This window comes from Mastomys coucha, unplaced genomic scaffold (genome assembly GCF_008632895.1).
Source record: "Mastomys coucha isolate ucsf_1 unplaced genomic scaffold, UCSF_Mcou_1 pScaffold14, whole genome shotgun sequence".
NCBI classification, from domain to species: domain Eukaryota; kingdom Metazoa; phylum Chordata; class Mammalia; order Rodentia; family Muridae; genus Mastomys; species Mastomys coucha.
In genome coordinates, this window is record NW_022196896.1 from 89,850,228 (window position 1) to 89,861,316 (window position 11,089).

The 11,089-nt window shown below is 40.4% G+C and overlaps 1 protein-coding gene across 1 annotated transcript; it reads left to right on the top strand.

Moving 5' to 3' along the window:
- Positions 1–5,347: 5,347 nt before the first annotated feature.
- On the top strand, positions 5,348–9,561 carry Fam237a (family with sequence similarity 237 member A). Its single transcript, XM_031368846.1, has 2 exons — positions 5,348–5,756; positions 9,428–9,561. Exons 1-2 carry the CDS (start codon positions 5,348–5,350, stop codon positions 9,559–9,561), a joined length of 543 nt encoding a protein of 180 aa, XP_031224706.1.
- The last annotated feature ends 1,528 nt before the right edge of the window (positions 9,562–11,089 follow it).

Below are 11,089 nucleotides of genomic sequence, written 5' to 3' on the forward strand. Positions count from 1 at the left end.
CACAGCTTGCTGGCTGTTTCTCCTAATCTAACAACATGAATTGGAATGTCATTTTCATCTTGTAATTACAGTGAGGTCAGTCACGTTTGGGACTAGAGAATCATACCTTTCCCCTTCCCAAGAATCTTTCCCCATTTTCCTGACAAATTGGAAAATATGAAATATGTATCACATTGGAGTAGGTGGTGGCTAGGATCTTTGTCTAAATAAAAATGTTCAAACAGTGATTGCTTGTTTTGTTTTAAAGTACACATTGTTAATATTTATGAGAAATGTTTAATTAGAGATTCCATTTTAAAGCAGACGTATAAAAGTGTTACTGAAGCTCCATAATTCCATTGTCAAGTAATAACACTGAAAAAAAAAGTGTCAGAGTAGTTATCATTATGTCTTAAAATTTGTACTTTAAGAGTCTTTCCTTCCACTGGCAAGAGCTGCTGGGGGCTCTGGCTGGGAGTCAGTCTCATGCTCGGTGTCTGAGGAGCAGGAATGGCCGTTCAATTCGTTATCTTCCTACTTATAGGCAGGTAGAGTGCAACGGCAGCCGCCCTTACCTTCATATAACATTCCTGAAGGCATTAAGAAATATTGTCATGGGCTGGAAAGATGCCTCTGCTAGAGCACCGACTGCTCTTCCAGAGTTCCTGAGTTCAAATCCCAGCAACCACATGGTGAGTCACAACCATCTGCAATGCCCTCTTCTGGTGTGTCTGAAGACAGCTACACTGTACTCATATACATAAAATAAATAAATAATTCTTTTAAAAAATATTATCATCAGACACCATCAATTATAGATATCTTGTTACTCTAAAACAAAACAAAAGAAAACAAAACAAAAACAAAAACAAGCGGGGCGGTGGTGACGCACACCTTTAATCCCAGCACTTGGGATGCAAAGGCAGGCAGATTTCTGAGTTTGAGGCCAGCCTGGTCTACAAAGTGAGTTCCAGGACAGCCAGGGCTACAAAGAGAAACCCTGTCTCAAAACAAACAAACAAACAAACAAAAAACAAAAAAAACAAACAAGAAAAAAAAAACAAAAACAAACAAAAAGAACCCCCGATGCTGCAAATCTAATTGTCAGAGGGCAGTCAGTTGACAGGTGCATCCTGATCTCAGACATGGGGTTGGGAGAGCAATGTCCCACACTCTCAGTGTCTGTGAAGCAGGGGTGGCCATCTTCATACTCACATGCAGGTGAAACTCAAGAGCAGCAAGCAGCCTTTGCACTCCCTCTGCCTCAGACCTTAATCTCGCTGTCCCTGACCACAGACCTCTGATTGCAAACAACTTCTCTGCTCCTTTGATGCCATCGTCAATGATGCTTCATGTCAACGAAAGCTCCAGAAATGATTGCTTCATTTCCTTGAAATCCTTTTTCTCTTTACCTTGCCTCTTTTTGTCTAACCTGCTTATGCCCTCGAGCTCCTGATAGCTTCATTATTCATCAACACCATAATGACCATTCTTTCTTTTTTCATTCCAGTCAGCTGAATGCTGCAAGAAAACAAGAAAAATCCCTAATATTTGTCATATTGTTGCCACATGTAACATCTTCCCAACTGTTTTCTGTATATGATTTCATTCTAGCCTCCGGAACCACGAAGGACCTTTTTTACCCATTTTGTAAGCAAGAGGATGGTCTCATGGGGGTTAATCACATTTCTTAAGGCATTTTATCAATTCAAAGACATCATCCATGATCGACATCTTCTTGATATTTTAAAAAAGAAAAAGACAATGCTGCGAATCTAATTGCCAGAGTGCTGTCAGTTGACAGATACATCCTGATCTCAGGCATGGTAAGGGTACAAAAAGTTTTTCTGAGAATCCATGAACTATGACAAGGGAAAGACACACAGATCAAACCCAGACAATTGGGATTCAGAGAATAATTGCCATAATTATGTTATTCTGCCTCATAAAAACTATTCAGGCATACAACGTAGTACGGTATTAATTCATGGTCTCATACATTTTCTGAGTCCTTACTGATGCTTTTAAATCTGTGTCTTCTCTCTCATTTCTTCTCTCCATTCTTGCCTACGACGGGTACTCCAGAGCTTTCATCCCTTCCCTAGACTCCCTCCTTAGCACCGCGACTCCTTGACTTTTGACCTTCAGTAAGGAAATTGCGGTTGTCAGTTAGCATCTCTCTCAGCTGCTTCTTCCCTGTCCTCCGTGCTCACGGCGCCTTTCTTCTTTCCTATTTGAGAAGGCAAGCTGTCTGCCCTTCTTGTAGGTGCTGGCTACTTTTTCTTTTTTTCTTACCCATCTGCTTCTCACTTCTGACAATTTTAGTCACCCTTTCCTGATGTTCAACCTTCTCTATTGGGTTTCCTACCCCAGCTGTATGACCAATACTCAATTTCTAGCCTCTACTCATTCTCCATCAAGTTTTATAGGGAAAGTTTAGGGTATCACCATCATTCCCTGACTTTCCATTCCTGTCTTTTCCCACCACAATTCCACAGAGGCTGAGGTGAGATTGCTCTTAATAGTCTCACCAGCGACCTATCTTCTTAGACCTACTAGAAACTTCTTTCCCTTCATTTTATTGACACCCTTTACTGAATCTGTGTGATTCTACTTGGTGAAAACTTTTCTCATCTTGCTCCAATAAAAGTAGCACGAGTCTGATCCCTTTGCTAGGTACCAACAGATCTCTCTATGTCTGTGTTCACTGGCTTCACTAAAATGCCCACTTTTCTTGTAGGGATGTCTAAAAGGATGTAGGTTCCTTGAAGTCCAGGAAGCAAGACCACAATCTCATTGCAACACCTACTGGGGGCAAAGGGAAGCAGACTTTTTTTTTTTTTTTTTTTTTTGCCCATTTTAAAGCCGGAAACCAAAGCACACTCAGTTCAGTTGAGAGAAGAAGATAAAACTCAGAGCCCCTCTGAACTCCTTCAGAGCACATCCTAACATTATCTCTGGAGGAGGCTGGTTTTCTGAGCCTTCAATAAACCTCACTGTAAGCCCCCCAGGTAATCAAGCTGGCACAAAAGCCTTCAGTTAATGGAGAGTAGAAGTTTTTTTTTGGATGCTGGGGGCCTTTTAGGAAAGATGTGGGAATGAAGGTCCTTCACCAGAGACCCCTTAGCAGGGAATGTTTCTAAGTGGGCGCCAATGTCCAGCAAAGCCCTTGAGAAATATCGGGCTGCCTCCTGGGTAAGGTCTTGACTGGATGAAAGACAAAGCAGAAGAAATCCAACCAAGCTGCTTCCCCTTTCTGGAGAGTAGAGATTCTGGGGGGAAAATCAGTGGAAAAAAATAAGGATGCCCCCAGCAACCCAGGCTATAAACAACAAGGACTACCTATCTCAGATCAAGAGCAACAAGTATCTAGTCTACCATACTCTCTCTCCCATCCATCTACTTCAGGGCCTCAGTGGAGTAGGAGAAATTCACACTGTGGCTGCAGTCGGGAATTTGCATTCTTCTCTAGACCCCTAAGATCTCACATGCTCCTCCCCTCTCACCCTTTGAAACTCAGATGAAGCACTGGTGGGAAGCCACCTTGGCTTCTCCCTACTATCCCCCAGACAGGCGTCAAGCTGAGCCCCAACTTTGCAGCACTTTAACTCTCTAGGTAGGTGGGTCCTGGGAGCCCTGGCTACAAAAAGACTGCCCTCAAAAGTGGGCGTGGGCCCGGGTCAGGAGGGGTTCGGGGGGGTCTGCAGCCAGCGCCCTAATTTTCCTAACTCCAAACCTCTGCGGGGGAGGGCAAAGAGAGTTCTGGAGACTGGGACGGGGACTTGGGGGCGAGAGGCAGCAGCAGTTTGCAGGTCCTTTGACGTAGCCGAACACTCCCACTGCTTAAGAAGAGGCACGCTGGCATCCAGGACGCGGAAGCTGGGGACAGTCACCTGCCTTGGGAGACGCCTGAGTGCGTCCTCTCGGCGCAGTCGAGGGATCGCGGGCAGGGCAGGTGAGTGCGGAGCGGCGCCCTAACCGACCCACAGCAGAGGCGTAGAGCAAAGAGGTGAGTGGCACCTTGACTCTGAGGCTCTTCCCTGGGAGGACAAAGCAGCAGCGTGCCGGCCCAAACTCGGCCAGCACCGGATTCTCAACCGGGCGCACAAGGGAACTCCTGCGTTAGGGAGCCTACCTCTCTAAAACATCTCTGAAACGGAGAGCCTTCCTCTGCTAGATTAGCACAAAGCCCCGAGAATCCCAGGACACGCCAACTTCAGCACCGCGGACAGCATCCCTCCCTTGGTCTTCTAAAAACTTCGCTTGGATATCAAAGCTGCAATCCTTGAACAAAGATAACCTTTGGTTGTGACTTTGATATTTCATCTAGTAAAGTGAATGAGAAAATGATGCAAAACTAAGCAATTTTTGAGTGATCTGCTATTTCAAACATGACCCTTAAAGACTAGGTTCTGAAACACTTCTTTATAGTGTTTCCATTTGTCCTCCTTCTGATCAGAAGAGAAGGAGACTGTCTTATGGTGTCAAAATTACAAATTTTGATGAGGAAGTGAGCAGTGTGATTGTCCTTCCAGTTTTTCTTTCTTTGTGCTGAATTGCTTTGGGTACTTGGAGAGTAATCGGATGAACTTTTAATGGGGGTGTGGGACGAAAGTTTTTCTAATGGGAATGGTGTAATTTCCGATTGCACTTGTTTGAAGAGGCAGCATAAGGACTAGTTAGAGGTGACACATGGTTGTTCAGGTGATTTTATTACAATAGACATTGTGAGCTAGAAAACTCAAAGGAGAGACAAACCTTGAGATTCATTGCAAGCAGAGAGAGATTAGAAAACATGATCTTCACTAAAGCCATATCAAATGTTATGTCATTGCATAACATTTAGGCTTACAAACTATCTATGAGTTTTACTTTGTCCTCCAGTTTTGAAATACATTTATCCACAAGTTAAGCATCAACTGTGTGTTTATTTCTGTTATAATGTTTTATAAGCCTAACATCTTTTAAAAATTAAAAGGCACTATAAGCAGGAAAGCATACAAGCATAAAAACACCAAGTTCCTAACTGTAGTTGTAGTTTTGTGTTAAGATGGCAGAACTTTAATTTTCACACAGTATTCTTTTAAGATACAGCCCAGGGTAAACAGTCCACTCATCATCTCACAAGGAATACATCTTGGGAAGTCTTCTTAGCTTTGTTATCTTGGTTATGCACAACCTGGATTGGGAATGGGTTATCTAGGGAGAACAAGGCTTGGAGCAGGGGATGAAAGATCCATCTCTCTCTAATTAGTAATGTGGTGCATTTCTTCTCCTGGGACTGAGATTCTCAGGGGCATACTCATTTCTCTTACTGAGTGAAAAACAAGCTGGACTGATGTGTTTCCATGTGTACAGTTGCAGGACCATGGCTGATCTTGGGAACAGAAGCAGGATCCACTGCCCCCTGAGTCTCACCTGCTCCCTGCTCATTGTGGGAATGTGCTATGTGTCTCCTGTTTTCTGTCACAGTCAGACAGACCTGCTGACTCTTAATCAAGCCGACCCGCAGTGCTGGGAGTCCTCCTCAATGCTCCTCTTGGAGATGCGGAAGCCTCGTGTTTCTAACACTGTCTCTGGCTTTTGGGATTTTATGATCTACCTGAAGTCATCTGAGAACTTGAAGCACGGGGCTCTGTTTTGGGATCTGGCCCAACTCTTCTGGGACATCTATGTAGACTGTGTCCTCTCCAGGAACCATGGTTTAGGAAGGAGGGAATTGGCTGGAGGAGAAGAGAAGGTCTCAAAAGTGCTGAGGCATTCAGGGATTAAACAAGGTGCATTGTCCTGACCTGTTAAATCTGTCTATCAAGTGTGAATGTGCTAATGTGAGAGGAAGAGGGAAAGGACTATGGGGGAAGCCAAAATCTCACTCAGTCCTTTAAAGGGGTGGATGTCAAGAGGGCTCAAATAACAGAATAGCTGTTCATGTCAATATAGTGTATTCACTCTAGAACTTCATGTGAAAATGAAAGGTTGTAAGGAAGAAAAAGAAGAAAAGAAAGAGAATATGAAAGAAAGAGAGAAGAAAAGAAACAAGGAAGGAAAGAGAGAAAGAAAGAGAGAAGGAAAGAAGGAAAGAAAGGACAAAAGAAGGGAAGAAAGAAGGAAGGAAGGAAGGAAGGAAGGAAGGAAAGGGAAGAAGAAAGAAAGAAAGAAAGAAAGAAAGAAAGAAAGGAGGAAGGAAAGAGGCCCAATGTAAAAAAATTTGCAATGTAAAGCTATAAAGCTTGCCCTAAAATGAAGAAAATTTGTATTGTTAACCTCGTGTTTCCTTGGTGTGGGTCTAAGAAGACATAAATAGGAGCTGAGGGTGGGGAAGCATTTACAGCACAGGAATTCTCGCCCCCTTTAATGTAAAACCAAAACACTACTTTCATGCTAATGAAGAGGTATCTTGAGAAATAGTTAATGGGTGATGTCAAGAGCAAAAATATCAAGTAACCTATATTTATACTTTGTTGTCATTTGGATGAGTCACAAATAAGCAATTAATTTTTAGTAAGTTATTAATTTTTAATAAGTTGTGTAACTTTTTTCACTGTAGTGAATACTATATAGTATTCACTAATTCAAATCTAGTCTTTTCTAGAGGTCTAGCAGAAATGTCCTATATATAAAATTGGAGTGTGAGGGAGTAAGTTATGAGAGACACCTGTGACCTAATCATACAGTTTTCCTTCCTTCTTGGGTGTTCTTTCAATCAATAAGTTTCCAATTCTAGTAGCAAGGGTCATTTAGGGGCAGTTACAATTATTTGTGCATTGGTGGAAAAATCAAGGCCTAACTAATCTTTCCTAGTGAATATTTAATCGTGATCATTGTTATATGTCTCTATAATAGTTCAATTGAAAAAATATGTTAATAACTGTCCCACAGCTAAGATTTTTTGGAGCACTTCTAAAATACATAGTTTACCTTAACCTCAGTACCTAAAAGTCCCTCATGAATTTCTGAGCCAAGAAACTGGATAATTCTCTACTACTATTTATGTAAGTAGGTAGAACAACAATTTCAGCATTGACTAATAAGAACTATATATTTTCTTCTTCTGAAGCCTCGTGATGGTGGTTTGTAGGCTTCATTCAATCCCATCAGAGGTAGCTGGTTCACTTAAGATACCACCGTGTTTTGTGTTTTAAAATCCCGTGTTTACTTTCCACAATTATGAGAAATGTCTCCAGAATAAATGAAGGAAATATTCTTGTGTTCAGCTGAACATGAAAAGAATTACGCCTCCAAAACTTCTGAAAGTCACTCTCTGCTCTTCACCAGAGAGTTGAGATGGCCTCAGCTCCTCTGCAAACTTTAGAAAAAGTTGATTTGCAAATAGCTCAGTAGCAGAAGCTGATGCTTCCTTTTATTAAAGTTATTTTAATGTTTTGCACAAGCAATTGTTTGAAGATCAGGAAATGAGATTTTCCATTTGGTTGGTCTAACCACAGTAAGAAGGAGTTTTGGGTCAAGGAGATACATGTTGGGAAGTTAAATAGTTACAGGAACACTGTGGTTTCCTTTCAAGAAGCCTCATTTAGTCTCGAGTGCTTCAGGCAGGCTCTGGATGTACCAGGGTGGATTCTCTAGTTAGTTTTGCTTTTGTTCCAGGGGATGGAGTGCAATAAAGTTGGAATGAAGGTGAGGTTGAAGAGGTGTTTGTCCTCATAGTTCTCAGGGAAATCATAGCATAGGGCAAAAAAGATATAGCTAAAATTATTGCATACGTAATATGCAAAGGGCTCTTGTTCCTATGACTTTAAAATAAATTACTTTAAAGTCATTTATGGACTCTTCTTATGAATCATGCTTAGCTAAAATATGTGACCCATGAGATGCTATATATAATATGTCACATTTACTAATATTACATCAACAAATATAAAAACAAGAGACATCAAATCAATATGGAACCCCAGGAAAGTTAATTTGTGTAAGTTCTTACTCTTTTCATCGGGAAAGGGAGGCTATGGGGAGAAATTGGTGGATCACAAAGTCTCTTCTCATTCTTCGTTTGTTTGAATGTTCTGAGATTCTATGAAAAGCTCTAACTCTGGAGACACTGGGAAAAAGCTTTGCCTCAAGAACAGGTGACCGAGCTGAATGATGACCAGGACACCATGGCTGTTTATAACAGTAATAATCAGGGGCAGAGGAAGTCAAAGGGGAGAGCTCTAAAAATTCTAAGAGCTGCAGATGACATCATGAGAAAAGATTCTAAAGTCTACTTTTAATCTAGAAAGACACTGACTAATAGCCAAATCCTGATGCCTTTTTAGGAAGCTCTAAATATGATCCATATATCCAGGTTTAACCTTAAATACTGATGGGGTTCTGGAAAGAGGTCAAGAGTTTGAGAATAGATAGATGGGAAGATGAAGAGAGGAGGTGGAATGATGGAAGATGGGAGAGGAGGGAAAGAGAGATTGTTTGGTTGGCTGTCTGGCTGGTTGGTTGGTGACTTAGGGCAGAACAAAGTTAACCCACAAACAGGAAATAGCAGAGTTCACCCATAAAACACTAAAGATTTCTTAAATAAAGACTTCTGAAAATAAAAAGATTTTATGGCATAATATTATCTGTGTAAGAGTGATAACCTCTTCCTATAGCAGGTTTTGCTTTGCCAGGACATGGGTGTGTGGTGGAATCTGCATTCCTGGGGCTGACAGTTTAAATATTCTAGAAACATTGTGAGCTTAGAGGGTTTTTTCTTCTTTTTTTTGTGGTGAGAAAAGTTAACATTTAGGATAATAATCTGATAACATTTGTGATGAATGTCTAACAAATGTTTATAGTTCTTATTTTTTAGATAGAAAACACAGAAAACACTGCTTCCACCACACAAACAGATCCTTCAATGCTTGATTTTTCTCTTTGTTGAAGTTTTCTAAGCCACGCACTCTGCAAGCACCCATCTGTAAGTGAGCTGTCAAGAAGGGTCATGATGTCCAGCCAATGCTGTGGTACAAGACTCTTCATTCCAGTATTATTTACCAAAAATATAGAGATAATCCATGTGTCCACAATGGAGTAGTAGTTAATATTATTTATTAAAAAAAATACAGAAATAATCTATATGACCACAATAGGGTGAGACAAGTCACAGAGTAAGCATGAAATGAGGCCAGCATTGCCTCTGGAAGGTTATGTTCTTGGTAGTTTAAAATGTTTGCTTTAGGTTTCTATAGTAAATGTGATAAAATGACTCTCTAAAACTTCAAAATAACATGCTACTTTAATTTACAAATAGTATAAATAACAATTTGTTTTACATAGGTTATGTAAATTAAATTCACAAGACTGAAAATACCGTAAATACAAGTTCACATATGTTCTAACTATATATAGAACTGTGAGAGTGGCATAGCAAAAATGTCAATTCTTTCTTTTAAGCAGAACAATAAACCTAAATGTAATGCAGAGACCTTATGAAGTTCCTTTTCTCTATTTTCAGGTGCATATTCTCAGCTCCTTAGAACCCTCTCCTTAAAGAAGAAAGAATTGATTGGAGATTTGACAAGCATGCAAACGCAAAGGCGGGGCTCTAGGTTTACTGGAAAAGAGAAGCTGGAAGTAAAGAGAAAATAAAGCTACTTTCAGAGCTAACTTGAGCCTTGGAATTAAAAAAGAATATTTTCCTATCAATCATTTATGTATTTTAAGTGGTGTAAATGTCCAGAGATGAATACTATGTCAAATTCTCTAAGAATCCTATTTTCAGCATCTTGGTTGATAGCTGGTCTCTTCTCAAGGTAATAGCTCATTGACCAAAGATGACCGTGGATGAGGGCTTTGTCTCTTTACAGTATGATACTTTGCCTGGGAAGGCCGGGCAACACTGATGAACTGGAGGGCCACACATTTAGCTAGCATAAGCTCCACAAATCACAAGCCATTAACTGCTGCACTGCGTATGAAACAGCATGGAAGAACTGTACGCATGAATGAGATTGCTGATGGTCTGCGATTCTCAACCTTGTCTGAGAGAATAGTTTTGAATATGGAATGAAGGAAAGCACCACAGGGGAATAAAACATTCATCTAATGAAAACAAAATTAATAAAAGCTTTGGCTCCCAACTGATGTTATTGGATTCTCTTTATTTGAATCTTTAATATTAGCACGAACCGTGTCCAAACTCTAATAAGGTAGCATAATTATCTTTCAATTATGTATTTGCTGTTTGATTAAATATTAAAGCTCTATAAGTGGTTATACTTTGCACTGAAAAGCAAAATAAAATGAAAGTGAACAAGATAGAAGAAAAACATGTCAATATTTTTTTTTTCCTGGAAAAAAAATCAGCTTGCATGAGATTTGTCCAAGCAGAGCCCAGGCAATCAATGCATGTGAGGTCTAATCATGACACCATATTTCACCTCAAATTAGCTTGCATTTTTAATCCTTCTCTTAAAGCACACACTTGACAAAGAGTTTGAATTTATATATATTAGCAATTAGCCTCAAGAAAAGTTTCACTGATGTTTGGGGCCATCTTCTAACTGGAAAAGTTCTAACTGGAAAAGTTCTCTTCAGGGTATCAGAAGATGCAGTTTCATTGGGGGATTAGCTGGGACCTAACAACATGGGAGGGAACCCTGAAAGAGCTGGTGGAGAGACAACAGCCTTGGGCTTTGATTGACTGGGGAATGAGAATGTTAACAAGCTAGCACTCTGACTCCTTTTCTACATAGGCTCATGCTTTGCATCTGTCCTCTTTTCTAGTCTAAGGTGTTTCATCCAATTCTTTGAATAATTTTGAATAGATTATTACTTCCTACAAACCACCAATGGGATACGATTCTTCTTTTGTTCCTCCCCTATTGCTGTACTCCATAGAGGAGCTAAAAGTTTTCATTTTTTCCATAAAGGTTTGGGATATGAATGTTACTGGTGATGTGAGCTGCCCTGTGCCTGTTACCATAATGACATCTGTCTAGGTAGAACAGGAAGAAATCAAGCAAGATTTGGGCACAGGGTTCAAATGCAGCATAAAGGGCTCTTTGTGCCTTTAGAAGCTAAATGGTATTCAACACAGTAGGGCTGTAGTCCAGTGAGATATGGACATTTAAATCCATACAACTTTTAAGTGTTGCAGGGTTTTTTTTTTTTTTTT

Coding starts and splice junctions, on each gene's coding strand:
- Fam237a (XM_031368846.1), top strand. CDS start 5,348: ATGGCTGATCTTGGGAACAGAAGCAGGATCCACTGCCCCCTGAGTCTC. Junction 5,757..9,427: donor GCATTCAGGGATTAAACAAG/GTGCATTGTCCT, acceptor CTCTATTTTCAG/GTGCATATTCTCAGCTCCTT.